The sequence below is a fragment of the Chiloscyllium plagiosum genome, chromosome 31 (genome assembly GCF_004010195.1).
Source record: "Chiloscyllium plagiosum isolate BGI_BamShark_2017 chromosome 31, ASM401019v2, whole genome shotgun sequence".
In the NCBI taxonomy this organism is placed as follows: domain Eukaryota; kingdom Metazoa; phylum Chordata; class Chondrichthyes; order Orectolobiformes; family Hemiscylliidae; genus Chiloscyllium; species Chiloscyllium plagiosum.
In genome coordinates, this window is record NC_057740.1 from 22,042,557 (window position 1) to 22,063,497 (window position 20,941).

At 41.5% G+C, this 20,941-nt stretch overlaps 1 protein-coding gene across 18 annotated transcripts in view; it reads left to right on the forward strand.

Moving 5' to 3' along the window:
• The window catches only part of LOC122565310 (protein unc-13 homolog A), a 428,982-nt gene that overhangs the window by 111,070 nt on the left and 296,971 nt on the right, over positions 1-20,941 (forward strand). For all 18 annotated transcript variants that reach the window (XM_043721144.1, XM_043721135.1, XM_043721136.1 and 15 more), the window contains one exon: positions 10,902-11,001. In XM_043721144.1, the coding sequence (XP_043577079.1) occupies positions 10,997-11,001 (5 nt within the window). In that variant the 5' untranslated portion in view covers positions 10,902-10,996. The remainder of the gene's footprint in view (positions 1-10,901; positions 11,002-20,941) is intronic.

Sequence of the window (20,941 nt, forward strand, 5' to 3'; positions counted from 1 at the left end):
CTATCCACTCCACCCTCCTCCCTGACCTATCACCTTCATCCCCTCCCCCACTCACCTATTGTACTTCATGCTACTCTCTCCCCACCCCCAAGCTCCTCTAGCTTATCTCTCCACGCTTCAGGCTCTCTGCCTTTATCCCTGATGAAGGGCTTTTGCCCGAAACATCGATTTTGCTGCTCCTCGGATGCTGCCTGAAGTGCTGTGCTCTTCCAGCACCACTAATCCAAAATTTTGTATAATAGCCTACTGTGGGGAACCTTATCGAATGCCTTGCTGAAATCCATATACATCACATCAACCAGTTTACTTCGATTTTGCTGCTCCTCGGATGCTGCCTGAAGTGCTGTGCTCTTCCAGCACCACTAATCCAAAATTTTGTATAATAGCCTACTGTGGGGAACCTTATCGAATGCCTTGCTGAAATCCATATACATCACATCAACCAGTTTACTCTCATTACCTGTTTGGTCACTTTGTCAAAAAACTCAATAAGATTCATTAGGCACGACCTACCCTTCACAAAACCGTGTTGACTGTCCTGATCAGATTATTCTTTTCTAGATGGTTATAAATCCTATCTCTTATAACCTTTTCCAACACTTTACCAACGACTGAAGTGAGACTCACTGGTCTGTAATTACCAGGGTTGTCTCTACCACCCTTCTTGAACACAGGAACCACATTTGCTATCCTCCCGTCCTCAGGCACTATTCCTATAGACAATGATGATTTGAAGATCAATGCCAAAGGCTCGGCAATCTCTTCCCTTGCTTCCCAGAGGATCCTAGGATAGATCCCATCTGGCCCAGGGGACTTGTCTATTTTCACACTCTGCAGTATTTCTAATACTGGATTAGTGGTGCTGGAAGAGCACAGCAGTTCAGCCCTTGATGAAGGCCTTTTGCCCGAAATGTCGATTTCGCTGCTCCTTGGATGCTGCCTGAACTGCTGTGCTCTTCCAGCACCACTAATCCAGAACCTGGTTTCCAACATCTGCAGTCATTGTTTTTACCTCAGTATTTCTAATACCTCTTCCTTGTGAACCTCAATCTCTTCTAGTCTAAATAGAAGTATCTCTGTATCTTCCTCGCCAACATTATCATTTTCTATAGTGAACACTGTCGAAAAATATTTATTTAGTGCTTCCCCTATCTCCTCTGACTCCACACACAACTTCCCACTATTATCCTTGGTTGGCCCTAATTTAACTTCGTCATTCTTTTATTCCTGACATACCTATGGAAAGCCTTAGGGTTAACCCTGATCCTATCCGCCAACAACTTCTCATGTCCCCTCCAGGCCGTTCTGAGCTTTTCTTTAGGTCTTTCCTGACTTCCTTGTAACCCTCAAGCGCCCTAACTGAGTTTTCACATTTTGTCCTAACATAAGCCTTCTTCTTCTTCTTGTTGACCAGGGATTCCACTTCCTTAGTAAACCACGGCTCACGCGTTCTATATCTTCCTCCCTGCCTGACAGGTACATACTTATCTAGGACACACAGGAGCTTTTCCTTGAATAAGCTCCATATTTTTAATGTGCTTATCCCCTGCAGTTTCCTTCCCCATTCTACGCTTCCTAAATCTTTCCTAACTGCACCGTAATTTCCCTTCCTCCAGCTGTAACTCTTGCTCGGTGGAGTACACCTATCCCTTTCCATCAGGGCTGAAAATGTGTTGCTGGAAAAGCGCAGCAGGTCAGGCAGCATCCAAGGAACAGGAGAATCGACGTTTCGGGCATAAGCCCTTCTTCAGGATTCCTGAACAAGGGCTTATGCCCGAAACGTCGATTCTCCTGTTCCTTGGATGCTGCCTGACCTGCTGCGCTTTTCCAGCAACACATTTTCAGCTCTGATCTCCAGCATCTGCAGCTCTCACTTTATCCCTTTCCATCACTAAAGTAAGCCTGACAGAATTGTGATCGCTGTCTCCAAAGTGCTCACCTACTTCCGAATCTAACACCTGGCCAGGCTTGTTACCCAGTACTAAATCTAAAGTGGCTTCGCCCCTTGTAGGCCTGTCTACATACTGTGTCAGGAAGCCCTCCTGCACACACTGGACAAAAACTGACCCATCTATAGCACTTGTACTGTAGTGATTCCAGTAAATATTTGGAGAGTTGAAGTCCCCCATGACAACCACCTCTCTCACTCCTATCGAGAATCATCTTTGCTATCCTTTCCTCTACATCTCTGGGACTATTCGGAGGCCTATAGAAAACTCCCAGCATGGTGACTTCTCCTTTCCTGTTTCTAACCTCAGCCAATACTACCTCAGTTAACGAGTCCCCAAACATCCTTTCTACAACTGTAATATTGTGCCTGATCAACAATGCTACACTTCCCCCTCTTTTACCATCTTCTCTGTTCTTACTGAAACATCTGAATCCCGGAACCTGCAACAGCCATTCCTGTCCCTGCCCTATCCATGTCTCCGTAATGGCCACAACATCGAAGTCCCAGGTACCAACCCACGCTGCCAGTTCACCAACTTTATTTCGATGCTCCTCGCGTTGAAGTACACATGCTTCAAACCAGGTTCTCGCATAGGTGTGGTTTTATTTTGCAAAGGCAGCAGAACAAGTATGTAAATTGGCTTTCTTTGTTCTGCAGAATGCTTAGCACATTACAATGATGTGTGAATTACTACTAACAGATTAACACTTTATTCAACTCATTCATTTGCAAATATAAACTGCAAACTTCATCAAACCTGGGCTTTGTCTAAAACTGATGGCTCAGATTTTGTGATTATAATGACAGCCAAACTGTGATTACCCTGTGAAAATGACAACAACTTATGGCATTGACACATGCGCAGTTAAGCGAAGAAATCCTGAAATTACTGTCAATGATTCCCTGCTGCTCCACAGGCTGTGCTGATGAAATCTGCACAGACAGCAATCTTTAGAAATTACATTATCTTGTTAATATCACTGTTTTAAAAACTCAAAAAGCTATCATATCTTGTCGGTATAGGTAAAACCTAAGATATAATGATTGAAACCAAAAGAGAAAGCTTTGACAAAGGGTCAGTTAGACTCGAAACGGCAGCTCTTTTCTCTCCTTACAGATGCTGCCAGACCTGCTGAGATTTTCCAGCATTTTCTCTTTTGGTTTTAGATTTCAGCATCCGCAGTAATTTGCTTTTACTTTATATAATGATTGAATGTTCTTGTGGGCCATGTAAACCTAATTCTATATTTTAGTCATGTCTTTAGTTTGCATTTTGATAATTCTGTTGTTTTTTAATATTTTTAACATTTTGTTCAGCTCCTAAATGTCTATGCCTCAATCTTTTATTTTGTCCTTTGTAAATTTATTTTCAAAAATGGAAAATCAGTGCATTTTATTCCTTGGTTTGCTCCAAGGGTTCATCAATTTCTGTGCTAGTTGATGGTGGTGTTACTGTTGCTGGAAGCTTGGAGATCCCATTGCTGCCAATTCAAATTCATGTCAGGAAAGGTGAAGTCTATGCCACAGATATTGGATCTTTATGGGCCATTTTCTTCAAGATCAGTGGTAAGCAACATCGTTTTGCAACTGATCACTCAGCCTTTGGGCTTGCTGCACAACACATTTAAATCCTGGTATTTCAACTTCATTTTCCTGCCTTCACTTGATATACCTTGAAAACATTACCTTACAAAAATCCACCTACCTTAGTCCATACAATACAAAGTAGAACAGATGAAAAATTCTGAGATCGTAATTGCTAGTGTAAAATAAACAAGACTATCAGAAATGCTTGTAGAAGATTGCATAATCATAAATCGTGTAACTGCTGAATTTTGAGCCTTTTTTATTTGTTCATGGGATGAGGGCGTCACTGACTAAATGTCATTTATTGCCCATCCCTAATTGACCAGAGGGCAGTTAAGAGTTAACCACATTGCTGTGGATTTGGAGTCACATCTAGGCCAAACCAGGGAATGATGGCAGTTTCCCTCCCTGAAGGACATTAGTGAACCAGGTGGGTTTTTCCAAAAATCAACAATGGAGTTATGGTCATTATCTGACTCTTGATTCAGACCCGAGTTCCCAGAATATGACCTGGGTCTCTGGATTAAACAGTCTAGTGATTAATACCACAAGGCCATCGCCTCCCCATATGGCAACAGGAGGCAGTTGGCAATGCAAGTGGGAGGAAAAGGCTGTTGACAGCATCAACAGGATCATAGGAAGCAGTCCATTTAGTCCATCAGGTCCACACTCTGAAGAGCACCCCTTCCAGACCCACCCCCTACCCAATCGCTGCAACTCTGCATTTCCCATGACTAACCCACCTAGCCTGCACATTCCTGGCCATTCTGGCAATTTAGCATTGCCAATCCACCAAATCTGCACATGTTTGGACTGTGGGAGGAAACCAGAGCACCTGGAGGAAACCCACGCACATATGGACAGAATGTGCAAACTCTACCCAGAGGTATTCAGAAATGAAGTTGAGAAGAAGTCAGCAATGAGAGTGGGCCATAAATCTTTCCCGATGAGGTAAAGGCCAGAACAGCATATGCAACTGTTCTGACTTCTATCAAACTCCATGCTACTCTATTACTGGTGATTCTTTTTAAAGCTGCAGTCATTATGGTTATAAATTTATCTGCAAGTGAATGTGTTTTGAACGAATTAAAGTGAGACCAAGAATTGTCCTGTAACATTTAAAGCCCAAAATTTGTATAAATTGTGATTAAAAGCTTTTGGTCATAATGTTGAATATACATTTAAGACTGCTTCCTATACTGGTATAATTTGATAAGTAATGGAGCAGTGATAAAATATTGTCAACATGTGATCTTTATTGTTTCATTCTCATCAAATACTGCCTGAAATGCTGATTGTTTGAAATATTTCTGTTTTCATTAAAGTAAAGAAGCATTGTCTGGCTTATTTCTGCTAATCAAAACTGGGCAAATAATTGGTGCAAAACTAGGGGAAGCACAGTTGCAAGTTAGCGAGATCCAATGGAGTTGGATACTGGAAATGGATAAAGAGTTTTTAAAAAAAAGGGCTGCTGGCCGAGTGGGTGGGGAAGCAACACCAGGTGAAATGAGCTGATCTGGCCCAAGTTAAAGGGAAGAATAGTGCAAACACGATGATTCAGCAGCAATGGTCCATAATTTGACTTGAGATAAATACAATGCAAATAGAAGTTGTCAAATTATGTTACCCAGATAAATAAATTGGGTCTATACCAGAACCACTTTTGAACAGGTGACTGGTGTTGGAATGAGTAAATATTTATGCTCGCCACCATTCTGTTTACTGAAAAGGATACTAACTTTGAGAGTCTGCATGTGTATTGAATAACACACAAATCTAAATGTTGCTGTTGATGATTCTGTACCTGTACCACTATGGAGGTTACCTTCGTTGAGGCCTCCAGTGTGCAATTCCAAAGTAATCAGTGAATTCATGAAAATTGTATTTAACTTCTGTTGTTCTTGCTGTAAAAAGCTTTGATAGAAGTTAGACATTGTTGAATGAGGTATTACTAGGTTTAGATTACCTCAAAAACTGTAATACTGATCAGCTTCTATTTCAGGGAACTGCCTTTAGCAAGGCGGAGGAAATGGATATTTGACTGCTACTCAAACCAGCTGCAGAAAGAGTTGTCTTGACTTCTTAAGAAGAAAGTATGCAATGATAGAACTGATTTAAAAAAAAATCAAGAACTCAATCAACAGCATAAATGTAACAGACTAATGGTCCCCATAAGCAGCTGTTGATTTTCCCCAGGCTGACCGTTACCCATTCCTTTTTCTGCCCACACAGGTGAGGTGCTGGAAAACTGGAGGTTGGCAAATGTGGTGCCACTGTTTAAGAAGGGCAGTAAAGACAAGCCAGGGAATTATAGACCAGTGAGCATGACCTCAGTGGTGGGCAAGTTGTTGGAGGGAATCCTGAGGGACAGGGTGTACATGTATTTGGAAAGGCAAGGACTGATTTGGGATAGTCAACAGGGCGATGTGCATGGGAAATCATGTCTCACAAACTTGATTGAGTGTTTTGAAGAAGTAACAAAGAAGATTGATGAGGGCAGAGCAGTAGATGTGATCTATATGGACTTCAGTAAGGCATTCGACAAGGTTCCCCATGGGAGACTGATTAGCAAGGTTAGATCTCATGGAATACAAATCTTAGCAGGACTTATACACTTAATGGTAAGGTTCTAGGGAGTGTTGCTGAGCAAAGAGACCTTGGAGTGCAGGTTCATAGCTCCTTGAAAGTGGAGTCACAGATAGATAGGATAGTGAAGAAGTCGTTTGGTATGCTTTCCTTTATTGGTCAGAGTATTGAGTATAGGAGTTGGGAGGTCATGTTGCGGCTGTACAGGACATTGGTTAGGCTACTGTTGGAATATTGCGTGCAATTCTGGTCTCCTTTCTATCGGAAAGACGTTGTGAAACTTGAAAGGGTTCAGAAAAGATTTACAAGGATGTTGCCAGGGTTGGAGGATCTGAGGCTACAGGGAGTGGCTGAACAGGCTGGGGCTATTTTCCTTGGAGCGTCGGAGGCTGAGGGGTGACCTTATAGAGGTTTACAAAATTATGAGGGGCATTGATAGGATAAATAGGCAAAGTCTTTTCCCTGGGGTTGGGGAGAGCAGAACTAGAGGGCATAGGTTTAGGGTGAGAGGGGAAAAGATATAAAAGAGATCTATGGGGCAACCTTTTCATGCAGAAGGTGGTACGTATATGGAATGAGCTGCCAGAGGATGTGAGGGAGGCTGGTACAATTGCAACATTTAAGATGCATTTGGATGGTTATATGAATAGGAAGGGTTTGGAGGGATATGGGCCGGGTGCTGGCAGGTGGGACTAGATTGGGTTGGGATATCTGGTCAGCATGGACGGGTTGGCCGAAGGGTCTGTTTCCATGCTGTTCTCTCTCTCTCTCTGGTCTCCATCTCCACCTGTCATTCAGTCCTCCTTCTACCTCATTTTCAACACATATATCAACATTTTCTGAGCTACAATCAGTTCTCGGGAAGGGTCATGGGACCTGAAATATTAACTCTGCTTTTCGCCACAGATGCTGCCAGACCTACTGAGTTTTCTTAGTGATTCCCAATAATAGTCTCTTGTTACGGATTGTTCCCTTGATATTATATTCCTGTTACTAGTGAATTTGATAGGTTTTGGTTAAACCAAATACAATTTCAGTTGTTGGAGGTATGTTTAGGAATTGCATAGGATTTATGCATGTTTAAAACATAATTTATTGATAGCTTAAGTGGCTCCTAAGGAAAAAGCATTTTTTGATCTTAAAAATAATAAAAAACAAAATCTTTTCACAAATCACATTACAGCTTTGTGTAGTCTGACATTCAGAAATTAGGTGAAAGTGAGTACTGCAGATACTGGAGATCAGAGTCAAGATTAGAGTGGTGCTGGAAAAGTACAGCAGGTCAGGCAGCATCCGAGGAGCAGGAAAATCAATGTTTTGGGCAAAAGCCCTTCATGAGGAATGAGGCAGGAAGCCTCTGGGATGGGAAGAAGGTAGCTAAGAGTGCAATAGGTGGATGGAGGTGGGGATGAAGGTGATAGGTCAGAGAGGAGGGTGGAGCGGAGAGGTGGAAAGGAAGATTGGCAGGTAGGACAGATCATGAGGATGGTGCTGAACTGGCAGGTTGGAACTGGAGTAAGGTGGTGGGAGGGGAAATGAGGAAACTGGTGAAGTCCACAAGTGTTCAAGTGTTCCGAGGCGTTCTTCCTCCAGGCGTCCGGTGTTGAGAGATTGGCGATGGAGGAGGCCCAGAACCTGCATGTCCTTGGCAGAGTGGGAGGGGGAGTTGAAATGGCAGAGCAAAGTGTGTGGAGGTCTATGAATCTTTGCAGAAGAACATAGATACTGTGAGTGGACAAAGATCTGGCAGGTGAAATATAATGTTAATAAATGTTGAGTCATCCATTTTAGTAGGAATAAGAATTAGGGTGTAGGTTTGCTCGCTGAGCTGTAGGTTTGATAGCCAGACGTTTCATTACCTGGCTAGGTAACATCATCAGTGGTGACCTCCAAGTGAAGCGAAGCTGTTGTTTCCTGCTTTCTAGTTATATCTTTCTCCTGGATGGGGTTCCTGGGGTTTGTGGTGATGTCATTTCCTGTTCGTTTTCTGAGGGGTTGATAGATGGCATCTAGATCTATGTGTTTGTTTATGGCGTTGTGGTTGGAGTGCCAGGCCTCTAGGAATTCTCTGGCATGTCTTTGCTTAGCCTGTCCCGGGATAGATGTGTTGTCCCAGTCGAAATGATGTTTTTTTCTGACTGTGACCAAACACAGCCAGAAACCCTAACCACCTTACCATACATCAAAGAAGTTTCAGAAATGACAGCCAGACTACTAAGACCCCTCGGAATCCTAGTAGCACACAAACCCACCAACACTCTCAAACAAAAACTAACAAACTTAAAAGACCCAGTACAACCCATGGACAAAACCAATGTCATCTACAAAATTCCATGCAAGGACTACCACAAACACTACATAGGACAAACAGGAAGAAAGTTAGCCACCAGGATACACGAACACCAGCTAGCCACAAAAAGACACAACCCTCTCTCCCTCGTAGCCCTACACACGGATGAAAAAAAACACCATTTCGACAGGGACAACACATCTAACCTGGGACAGGCTCAGCAAAGACATGCCAGAGAATTCCTAGAGGCCTGGCACTCCAACCACAATGCCATAAACGAACACATAGATCTCGATGCCATCTATCAATCCCTCAGAAAGCGAACAGGAAATGACATCACCACAAACCCCAGGAACCCCATCCAGGAGAAAGATATAACTAGAAAGCAGGAAACAACAGCTTCGCTTCACTTGGAGGTCGCCACTGATGATGTTACCTAGCCAGGTAATGAAACATCTGGATATCAAACCTACAGCTCACTGAGCAAACCTACACCCTAAACCTCAGCCTGAGCTACAAACTTTCACAAACCTTGCAAAAAAGGAATAAGAATGAAAAGGGCAATTCCTTGAATGGTAGAAAGTTGCAGCATGATGCCATGCAGAAGGACCTGGGTGTCTTTGTGCATGAACCACAAAAGTTTAGCCTGCAGGTACAACAATTTTGTCCTTTATGGCTGAAGGGATTGAGTTTAAAACCAGGGAGGTTATGTTGCAGTTGTGTAGGGTGCTGGTGAGGTCACACCTGGAGTACTGTATGCAGTTTTGGTCTCTTGACTTGAGAAAGGATGTACTGGCACTAGAGGAGGTGCAGAGGAGGTTCATTAGGTTGAATCCAGAGTTGAAGGAGTTGCCTTAGGAGGAGAGACTGAGTAGTCTGGGATTATATTTATTGAAATTTAGATGAATGAGGGGGATCTGTAGAAACATATACAATTATGAAGGGAATTGATGTAGAGAGGATGCTTCCACCGGCAGGTGAAACTAGGACAAGAGAGGATGGCTTCAATTAGGGGGAGGAGATTTAGGACTGAATTGAGTAGGAACTTCTTCACCCAGAGGGTTGTAAATCTATGGAATTCCCTGCCCAGTGAAGTAGTTGACTTCAGTACATGTTTTTAAAGCTAAGATTCTTTTCAACAATGAAGGAATTAAGGGTTGCAGTGAGAGGATGGCTAAGTGGAGCTGAGGCCACAGAAAGGTCAGCCATGAACTTATTGAATGGTGGAGCAGGCTCGAAGGGCCAGATGGCCTACTCCTGCTCCTACTTCTTATGTTCTTGATTGCAGATTCAGATAATTAGTATATCAAGTATATCAAGATTTTTAAAACATTTTTAAGCATGATGCTATTGAAGTATGATATGAATATCTTTGTTATTTTAGTCCCCTACATTTCTTGACATTTTTATATTTTGGAAAACTTTTCACGTATAATATGTCACTTCTGTAACCAGTTACAACCAGGTGAGGCGGGGTGCTTTGACTCCCTTCTTGCCAACCACATAGGTTGGTTGCAAGGATTGTTTAAAATCCTTTTTCTGTATGAGGCTATATCTCTCTCTAATAAAACTATAGCTATCCAATATTGACTGTATCAGTACAGAGCCAGTTGGATAGCTTTTTTAAGTGAAAGAGTAAATTATTTTATTTGCTAACCCTGAGGAAAAGCTGAAGGCATGTGGTCAAGCACGCGTACGCAGTTATAAAATTTAAAAAGGGACAATGTCCAATTTAAACGGATGATAAAAGGAATATACCATTTAATTTTCTTAAGGTGTCCTTGAGGAATAAGAGAGACAATGGTGTCTTGAATATCTAGGTTGTTGATTGAGTTCTTGATTTTTTTTAAAATCAGTTCTATCATTGCATACTTTCTTCTTAAGAAGTCAAGACAACTCTTTCTGCAGCTGGTTTGAGTAGCAGTCAAATATCAATTTCCTCCGCCTTGCTAAAGGCAGTTCCCTGAAATAGAAGCTGATCAGTATTACAATAATCTAGCAGTAATTTAAGGTAATCTAACAGTTGTCAAGGTTAGAAATAATTATGTAATCTCCAATATTTAAAACTGAACTTTCAGCTCAGATGATACTGTTAATTCCACATTGGTTTCATGTAGCTTGGCTAGCCTGTGTGATCAAATGATTATTGTGACAATTTTGAGTTCACAATTTTCCTTTTATAAAACCATTTCAATCCATGAAATTACCAGTTATTAAAATTATATGATGGAAGTTGAAAATTGCATTTTCAAAATACAAACCTGTATTTTTTACTATTGTGATACATCTCTGTCAGTGTTAATTTAAAAAAAAATGTGTTCTTGAAATTGAGGGTCCTTGCTTGCCTTTGAGAAGGTGGTGGTGAGCTGCATTCTTGAAGCTGCAGGAGTCGACGTAGATAGAGCCATAATGCCATTTACGAAGAGAGTTCCAGTATTAGTAATATTTGTCCTTAAGTTATTAAATTCCTCTTTTTTTTTTAAACAGAAAAATACAATACATATGTGACCCTGAAGGTTCAGAATGTGAAGAGTACAACTATTGCAGTGCGGGGAAGCCAACCATGCTGGGAACAGGATTTCATGTTGTAAGTTTTTAAGTATAAAAATGGAATGATTTGATACCTTTTAGGCATGTTAATGAGGTATGAGTACCAATGAACATTATCATGTAAACGTTAATGTGAATACAAGAAGCAATCAGTTTTGTCACTGTTGCTTATCCTTCTTGAGAGGCCAAGGGAGCACTTTTTCCAGTTGAAGTCCAAAGTCTATCTCCTTTAATTTGTCAAAATTAGTAATATAATTCTGCATTTCTGATCAGAAACAACATTGCATCCCCAATCAACAATGGCAAGGAATACTTTTTGTTATCTATGCGTAGTGGAGTCGGAATGAAGACAATGTATGGTTCTGTAAATGTATTTTAAAACTAATTAAGCCGATTAACTGTGTTCAAAATAACTGATTTGTAGATAACAATTGTATTTTCTAAATAATGGTATCAATTGAATTTATCAAAGCAAGTTGATCTTGTGGTGATAGCTGTGGTGAAGCCTTTGGAAGTTAGACTGATTTTAGGAAAATTAGCATCTGCCTGGTCTGAAATGATTTGCAATTTTTCTGTGCCTATACAGTGACATGGAAATTAGGAATAATTTTAATGCCTACTTGTGCAGTCACAAATCTTAGAATCATAGAGTTATATAGCGTGGAAATAGATCCTTTGGTCCAACTCATCCAAAACGCCATCCCATTCTCCCAATTCCTTCATCTCCGCCGCATCTGCTCCCAGGAGGACCAGTTCAAAATACGTACAACACAGATGGCCTCCTTCTTCAAGGACCGCAATTTCCCCCCCGACGTGTTCGACGGTGCCATCCACCGCATCTCCTCCACTTCCCGCTCCTCCGCCCTTGAGCCCCGCCCCTCCAACCGCCACCAGGACAGAACCCCACTGGTCCTCACCTACCACCCCACCAATCTCCATGTACAGCGCATCATCCGCCGTCACTTCCGCCACCTCCAAACAGACCCCAGCACCAAGGATATATTTCCCTCCCCTCCCCTATCAGCTGTCCGTAGAGACCACTCCCTCCGCGACTCCCTTGTCAGACCCACACCCCCCACCGACCCAACCTCCACTCCCGGCACCTTCCCTTGCAACCGCAGGAGAACAGCACAGCAGGTCAGGCAGCATCTAGGGAACAGAAGATTCGACGTTTCGGGCACATGCCCTTCTTCAGGAATGAGCAGAGAGTGTTCAGCAGGAGAAGATAAAAGGTAGGGAGGAGGGACTTGGAGGAGGGGAGTTGGAAGTGGAGGAGATGCGGTGGAGGGCACCGTCGACCACGTCGCCTTCCTGACCTGCAGTCTTCTTGTTGACCTCTCCGCCTCCATCCTACTCCGACCTATCACCCTCACCTTGACCTCTTTCCACCTATCACATTTCCAACGCCCCTCCTCCAAGTCCCTCCTCCCTACCTTTTATCTTCTCCTGCTGAACACTCTCTGCTCATTCCTGAAGAAGGGCCTGTGCCCGAAACGTCGAATCTCCTGTTCCCTGGATGCTGCCTGACCTGCTGTGCTGTTCCAGCAATAAAGTTTCAACTCCAACTCATCCATGCCGACCAGATATCCTAATCTGATCTGGTCCCATTTGCCAACATTAAGCCGATATCCCTCTAAATCCTTCCTATTCATACACCCATCCTTTTAAATGTTTTAATTGTACACACACCACCACCACCACCACCACTTCTGGCAGCTCACCCCATACATTCATCACTCTCTGTGCGAAAAATGTACCCCTTAGGTCCTTTTTAAGTCTTTCCTCTCTCATGTTAAAATATGCTCTTTAGTTGTGGAATTCCCTATCTTGAACAAAAGATCTTGGCTATTCACTTTATCCATGCTGTTCACTATTTTCTAAACCTCTAAGATCACCTCTCTACTTTTGATGTTCCAGGGAGAAAAGCCCCAAACTATTCGGCTTCTCCCTATGTCTCCAACCTAGCAATATTATTGTAAATATTTTCTGAACCCTTTCAAGTTTATCAACATCTTTTCTATTGCAAGGAGACCAGAATTTAATGCAGTATTCCAAAAGTGGCCTCACCATTATCCTGCGTAGCCGCAACATGACGTCCAAATTCCTATACTCAATAGCCTGAGCAATGAAGGCAAGCCTACCAAATACAGCCTTCATCACCCTGTTTACCTGTAAATTCATTTTCAAGGAACTATGCACCTGCATCCCAAGTCTTTGTGTGCCAGTCCTCCCCAGAGCCCTAGCATTAACTGTATAAGTCCTGCCCTCGTTTGCCTTACCAAAATGCTCCATCTCTCACATTTATCTAAATTAAACTCCATCTGCCATCCTTGGCTCATCTGATCAAGGTCCCATTGTCCTCTTCGATAACCTTCTTCACTGTCCACTACACCACCAATTTTGGTGTCATCTGCAAATTTACTAACTATGCCTCTTGCATTCATGTCCAAATAATTTATATAAATGATGAAAAGGACTGGACCCAACATGAATCCTTGTAGTACACTGCTGGTCACAAGCCTGTAGTCCGAAAAATAATCCTGTACAATAACCCTTTCTCTCCTATCTTCAATTGGCTGGCTCCCCCTGGATTCCACATGATCTAACCTTGCTAACCAGTCTTCCACGCAGAATCTTATGGAATATGTTGAAGTCCATACAGACAATGCCTACCTCTCTGCCTTCATCAATCTTCTTTGTCACCTTTTCAAAAAACCCAATCAAGTTAGTGTGACACTATTTCTCATGCACAAAGCCATGTTGACTATCCCTAATCAGTCATTGCCTTTCTAAATGCATGTAAATCCTATTCCTCAGAATCCCCTCCCACAACTTACCTACCACTGACATCAAGATCCTGCCCTATCAATGATACAAGTATCTCAGCAAAGTGCCCATAAATCTCCCTGCAGAGCTTCCCACAAAGTTTTGATACAATGGATTAGCTCCTGGGATTTATCTACCTCTTATGCATTTTAAGACCTCCAGTACTATCTCGTCTGTAAAATTTTCAAGACACATGAGATTTTATACATCAAAACCCATGAGCTACTACTGATTAGCACACTCATTGGCACCTCTTATAGCTGACAGTACTAGCAAGGATTAATTGTTCAAAGTGTTATGTTTGACATATAAGAAGAGTATATGATGTTTTGTTATTAATGAATGATTGTATGAGATTTACAAAGTACAGTTTGCAAATTCAGATTACTGTAGCAAAATTGAATATATTACTAATATAAATAACTCTTGGGTCACTGATGGGTTTAATCTGTTTTATCTGTACTGTCGTTCTAGAGGAGAGTCATTCTTTCTTTTACATATTCTCTCCGTCTCCTTCTTTTAATGGAATCTTATTATTTTCACTCATAAAGTAATTAATTGAAATGTCCATAATCTCTTATAATTTGACATTCCTTCCCATATTGATAGTATATATCCCTTTATGATTATTAGACTAAAATGCAAGTTACCAGCTCCCATTACAACAGTAGAGAGAGGAAAGCATTTGTGCACGAATATTAGTAGCTGCTATATCAACCCACTGAAGCCAATCTGCAGAAGTTTAAACTTGACAATAACTTGGTGCACCATGTTCATAATTCTGCTTTCCAAAACTAATCTCACTGACTTGTGCTCTTGGCGTGGCCATGTATCTTTGTTTGTTTCAAATACTTCATTTATCCATTTATTCCTTAAACGTTAATTTTCAATGCTTAAGTTCTCCGGTATCAAAACATTCCATGTTGTCGTAATCCACTGTTAAGGAATTTATGATTCCTTTATGATTCAGTTAGAGATGATTTTACATTGGTAGTCCTTAATTATTGACTTGCCAATAATTTAAAATAATCTTTATTTTTGTATTCATATTATTGGAATCTGCCGTAATTTTAAAAGCTTCTATTCAATTTCCTCTTGGCCTTCTTTTCTACTTCCATGGAAATGTTCCAAGTATTTCATGTCTATCCTCATAATTATAGACTTCCAGCCCTGGCATTTGTTCTGGTGAATCTATGCTGAATGTGCTCTGTGCCTTTAATATCTTCACTATAATTGGGTTCCTTATGTCAACATGTTTTATTCTAATCAGAGTGACAGTTTTCTTCAAAATTTATAATTATTTCTACATCCTTATCTCAGTTGTCTTGGGCACAATTTTTAAAAAAATTCTTGAATTACTTTATTTCCTTTTGGGGTTTACTTTTTGGTTTTCAGGGCTCATTTTCCATTCACACTAACTGTACCTTCTTAGATGATGCAGACATGTAGTGACATTAGATGGTTGGGGTATTTTATCTTGTACAGAAGCAGAATTAGAAGAATTTATCAATATCCTTAATTATCAACTCTCCGTTAAATGTAATAGAATGACAATATTGATTTCTTAGACATGACAGATAATGTCTTTATTTTCTCTTTTTATATTTGTTCATGGGATATGAGTGTCATTGGCTAAGGCGGCATTTATTTCCCATCCCTAATATCCAAGAAGATGGCTAAGAGTCAACCACATTGCTGTGGGTCTGCAATCACATTTAGGCCAGACTGGTAAAGGATGGCAGATTTACTCCCCTAAACGACATAGTGAACCAGATGGCTTTTTATGACAATTGGCAATGGTCGCATGGTTCTATTATACTGACTCTTTGTTTTTTTTTAATTGAATTAAAATGTCACTATCTTCTATAATGTGATTTGAATGCATGTGTCCAGATCATTGGCCTCGGATTCTGGATTGTTATTCTATGATGTTACCACTATGCCATCATTTAAAATAACTAACATACTCCGAAACAACTAAAAGCTGTTACCTGAAGCGCATCTTACAGATTGATGAAGTCACAGCTAATATGTTTCCATTACCCTTTCTCTCCCAAATGTGTTTGTGATCTCTTTTTTAGCAGTAGTGCTGAAGATGTGTGCTTAAGATTTTGCTGTGCCTGGCCAATCTTCTAGTGCAGGAACAGTACTGGGATCTCCATGATAATATGAAGAATTGTCCACACAAAGCAGGACGGATCCAACTCAACCAATTACTGGTCTGATCTTTAGCAGGATGATGAAAGGAGTCACCAACTGTGTTATCAAGCACTGTTCACTGATGCTCAGTTCAGGTTCTACCAGGGCCTCTAGGTTCTACAGAGTATAAATGTAGAATTTTCTAATCAACCTGTTTGGAGAGAGTATTACAAACTTCCAGAGCAGATAGAGTATGAGCCTAGGCCTCTGGCTCAGATATAAGGACACCAACACTGCACCACAAAAGTCCAAGAGTGAGGATCATATATTTTCTAATCAACCTGTTTGGTGAGGATATTACAAACTTCCAGAGTAGGTGGGACTTGAACCCAGATCTCCTGGCTGAGAGGCAGACACTACACCGTGCCACAAGGGCCCAGTTCACAGAGTACTGCACTAGGCCTAAATATTTTCAGATGCTTCATCAATGATCTTCCAAGCATTCTATGGAAGATGACTGACTGTGATATAATGCATTTTTAATACATCGAAAAGAGCACCTTTTGACTTAAAACTCTCGATGAGGATGTTGTAACACCCTATTGTGATCGCAGCTAATTATTGTTACTGGATGAGGTCAGATCCTAGACTAAAATGTGGCTTGATTGATCATGTTTTGTTTTTTGTTTTGTTGCTTTTAATTAAATCGTCTCTCAGAGACTGAAATGCAGAATGTTGCAGGTCTTGGTTTAACAATAAAACAGCAATTTATTAAGATAAAACAGAATAAATAAATCAAATTTAGAGTTTTAAACACCCATTATAAGTATATTGCCATTATTCCCAAAACACTCCTTTTACCAGTTTCAATAAAAAAAATTCAGTACCCAACAGTAACCCTTGTACAGTGCTCCCATCAGAATACCTTTCTCTTGAAATTTGAAAGGTTTAAGAATTCTGTAACCTTAACTCCACATGTACAATATCTGATAGCTTATTTCTGGAGCTGTCATACACCTGTGTTTAAACAAACTCAGCTTCAAGACCGTTTCAAGGTTTGGGACTGTCACACGATAAGGAGGTAGTGTTTTTACCAGAATTGTTACTGGGCCAAAATTCTGGAATTACTTTTTTTTTGTTATTAGCAAGAAAGAACTTTTTTTGACTTTACAAAAATATACCAGAATTGTTTTTGCATTTAGGAATGACATCAAGGCAGCATTTGCCCAGTGTAGGGGAGTCCAAAACTAGAGGGCAAGATACTTTGCTCCTTCCAGCTGTAGTGGCCACTATTATGCATTTGTGATTTGAATGAGAATGTAAATCTACAGAGTAGCACTTCCTGTAGTGAGGTGCACACTCACCCTGTCAACCTAGTTGACCCTCCCGAACCTTCTTGGGGGAAAATACACAGTCACTGTCCTTGAAGCATGCCCTGAGATGTTGGGGAACGCTGTCCAAAGGTAGAGTGGAGTAAGTGGTGAGCTGGAGCTGCCAATTACCCATTAAGATTTTCATTTTAGGAATAGGTGCTGTCTAGTTTCTCTCCACTGTCCGCATAGAAATGAAGTCAGATTAGCAATCATGAGTTATCAATGCATCATCACATACTAGTGAGATTCTCATCTGCTGTATAAAGTCATAGGTGGAAAAGAATGGTGAAATGCTTTCTACTTGCCTGGATAACTGTGGCTCTAACAATGCTCAAGGGGCTTGATGTCATTCAGGACGAAACAGCCCATTTGATTGGCACTCCATCTGCCATTTTCCACATGCAGTTCCTTCACCACTGATGGACAGTTGGCAGCAGGGTGTACCTGCAAGGTGCACTGCAATAATTCATTAACGCTGCTCCAACTGCACTTTTCAAATCCATAACCTCTATGCTAAAACAACAAGTGCAGCAGATGCATGGAAACGTTACCTGCGAGTTACACTTAAAATCATCCTGATTTGGTATTTTATTGCTGTTCCTTCATTGTTACTGGGCCAAAATTCTGGAATTACTTTTTTTTTTGTTATTAGCAAGAAAGAACTTTTTTTGACTTTACAAAAATATAATGTGACGGAAAATATGACAAATACCAGTATAATAAAGAAAATGCAAGTTACAATACAACTACTGTCGACTAACTACTAACCTACCCTATAAAACAAAACAAAACCAAACACTGTGCAAAACAACACCAATAAATAAGTAAGTGACTAAAAAAAAACAAATTAGCAATACTTGCTGCAGAACTCCCAAACAAGAAAATATGGGAGTGTTGTATATATACCTATATTAACTCAGGAGTCCCCCTTCCAGAGCCCAGGGCTTGGCAAGCCTAACCATCCTAGTCAAACAAATGCCCTAGTTGAGATAGCAGACAGATCTGTGTCCAAATAACTCAAAAAGGGCTCCATGCCTTATTAAAAAAAAGGTCTGTTGTATGGTGCACCATATTTGTGACAAAATCCAAGCGAATGTGCTCTGTAATTAATTTTCGTCATCCCAGCAAGCCCAGCAGGTTCTCAGACACCCAATTCATCAGAATATTCTTCCTGCACAGTAAGTAAGAGTATTGAATAGTTTCTTCCCATGCCCGTCTAAAGATGATAAATTCAATAGACCTAGAAGGAGAGATGTTGGGTTGACTTTAACTTCGGTCCTCAATACCCTCCCTATCTCTCCGGCCACAGCGCTCCAATAAACACGGAGCCTGTGGCATGTCCAGAAGCAATGAGTAAGAGTATCGACGCTTACTGTACATTTGGGGCACATTGAAGATGCCCCTTTTTTAAACTTCACCAGATGGCCCAGTGCCAAATGAACCTAAGCAGAACTTTTAACTGCATACTGTATGCCTTATTACAAATTGAGATCTCTTGTGCATTCTCCCATACATCCTCCCATGTTTCAGAAGAGATCTCCACTCCTAGCTCTTCCTCCCAGACTTCACGTAACCAGTTAATATCCTGCCAAGCCCTATCATCCAGTAGGTGATAGAGGGCACTAACCGAAAGGGTGCTTGTGGCAAGTAGCAATAACCTCTCTGTATCAGGTTTACAGTGCTTAGTGAGAAGCGTAGTCTTTTTCTGGATGAAATCTCTAACCTGAAAAAAACAGAAAAGATCTCTACTGGGCAGCCTGTATTTGTGGCTCAATTGTTTTGAAAGACATCATAACCTCCCCCTCAAACAAGTCTCCCAAACTAGACACTCCTCTCGCTGCCCACAGCTTAAACCCTGAGTCCATCATCCCTGGTCAGAATCCCGGCGTACCAATTATGGGGTGAATGGCGAAGTCTTGGATAAGCAACCCTCACTGACACATTGCCTTCCATCCCTTGACCGTATTAATCACAATGGGGTTCTGGCAGTGGTCCATAACTGTCCTCATCTTATCCATGAATAACAGATTAATAACAGGGCCTGGGAGGCCTCAATATCCAGCCACATTGAGCCTGGATCGTTACCTGCCCAATTGGACACACAGGATGGCAGGGAACTCAATTGATACCTCCTGATGTGTGGGAAATCAACTCCTCCCCATCCTTGAGGCAGCTGCAATTTAGTAAGCTTGATGAGGGGCCGCCCACGACACCGAACGAAAGAACTAAACCAACCCATAAGTTTTTGCAACGCTGAAACATTATAGGGAGCATTATAGGGAACAAGGAAGGACATTCATCTTAATAAGGGCTTTTCAGCCCAGCCACAAAATTGGAAGAGCCTCCCATCTTTGGAGATCTCACCTAATATTGTCGAGCAGGTGAACAAAGTTAGTCTGAAATAATGGACCAAACATGGGGGTAATACAAATACCTAGGTATCAGAAACCCGCCTGTAACCACTTAAAGGGGAACCTAGGGCCACCTTCAACCTCTGGTACTTCCTTAATGTTCCCCAAAGGCATAGCCTCTGACTTTGCAAAGTTGATCTTATATCCTGAAAAAGCCCTAAATGAATTAATATATAGTATCAGATGAAGTATGGAGGTCATCAGATCTGATAAAAACAGAAGGACGTCATCTATATATAATGTAATCTTGTGTACCCTTGATCCCACTTCTGAAGCGGTTATGTGGACGTTCTGACGAATGGCCTCCTCCAGCGGCACTATCACCAATGTAAACAACAACAGTGAGAGAGGGCAGCCTTGACAACTACTCCTAAAGTTCCCACACTTCACCCCATTGGTGATGACCTCGGCCAGAGGGTGGCGATATGAAACCTCCACCCACCTAGCAAAGACCCAACCCAAACCGCTCTAAGATATAAAAGCGATACGGCCATTCCACACAGTCAAATGCTTTCTCTGCATCTAAGGAAATCACCAACCCCTGGATAGATCATTGCTGACATATTTGGACCATATTCAGCAACCTTCTAATATTATTAGAGGACCTACAGCCCCTTATAAAATCTGTCTGGTCCTTTTTGACAATGTAGGACAACACCTTCTCCAATCTCAGTGCCAAAATCTTAGACGGAATCTTAAAATCTGAAATTAATAGAGCGATGGGCCTGTAGGAGGCACAATTCTCAGGAACCTTCTCCTTCTTAAGAATGAGGGAAATATTAGCTTCTCTCAAAGATGGTGGTAAGCATTCATGCATAGAGGAGTGATCCGCCCTGACAGAATCCCTATAAACTCCTTCTAAAACTCACCCAGGAGACCATCAGGGCCAGGTGCTTTCCCACTCTGACGTTGCCTAGCTGCCTCTTGTATCTCCTGAACTGTCAAGGGGCTTTGAGTAGAGAGGCCTGTTCCAAGGTTACCCCGGGGAGATCCAGGCTCTTAAAACAGATTTCCATCTTGGCCCAACCTTCAGACAGACACAATTCAGAGTAAAAACTCTGAAAGGCCTCATTAATCTTTTTGGCATCGTATGTAAGGACCCCGGCGCTGTCTCTAACTGCAATAATGGATTGAGGAGCACACTTCTTCCTCGTCAGATACATTAAATACTTCCCCGGTCTATCCCAATACTCAAAATACCTTTGTCTAACAAAAGCAAGTTCTTTCT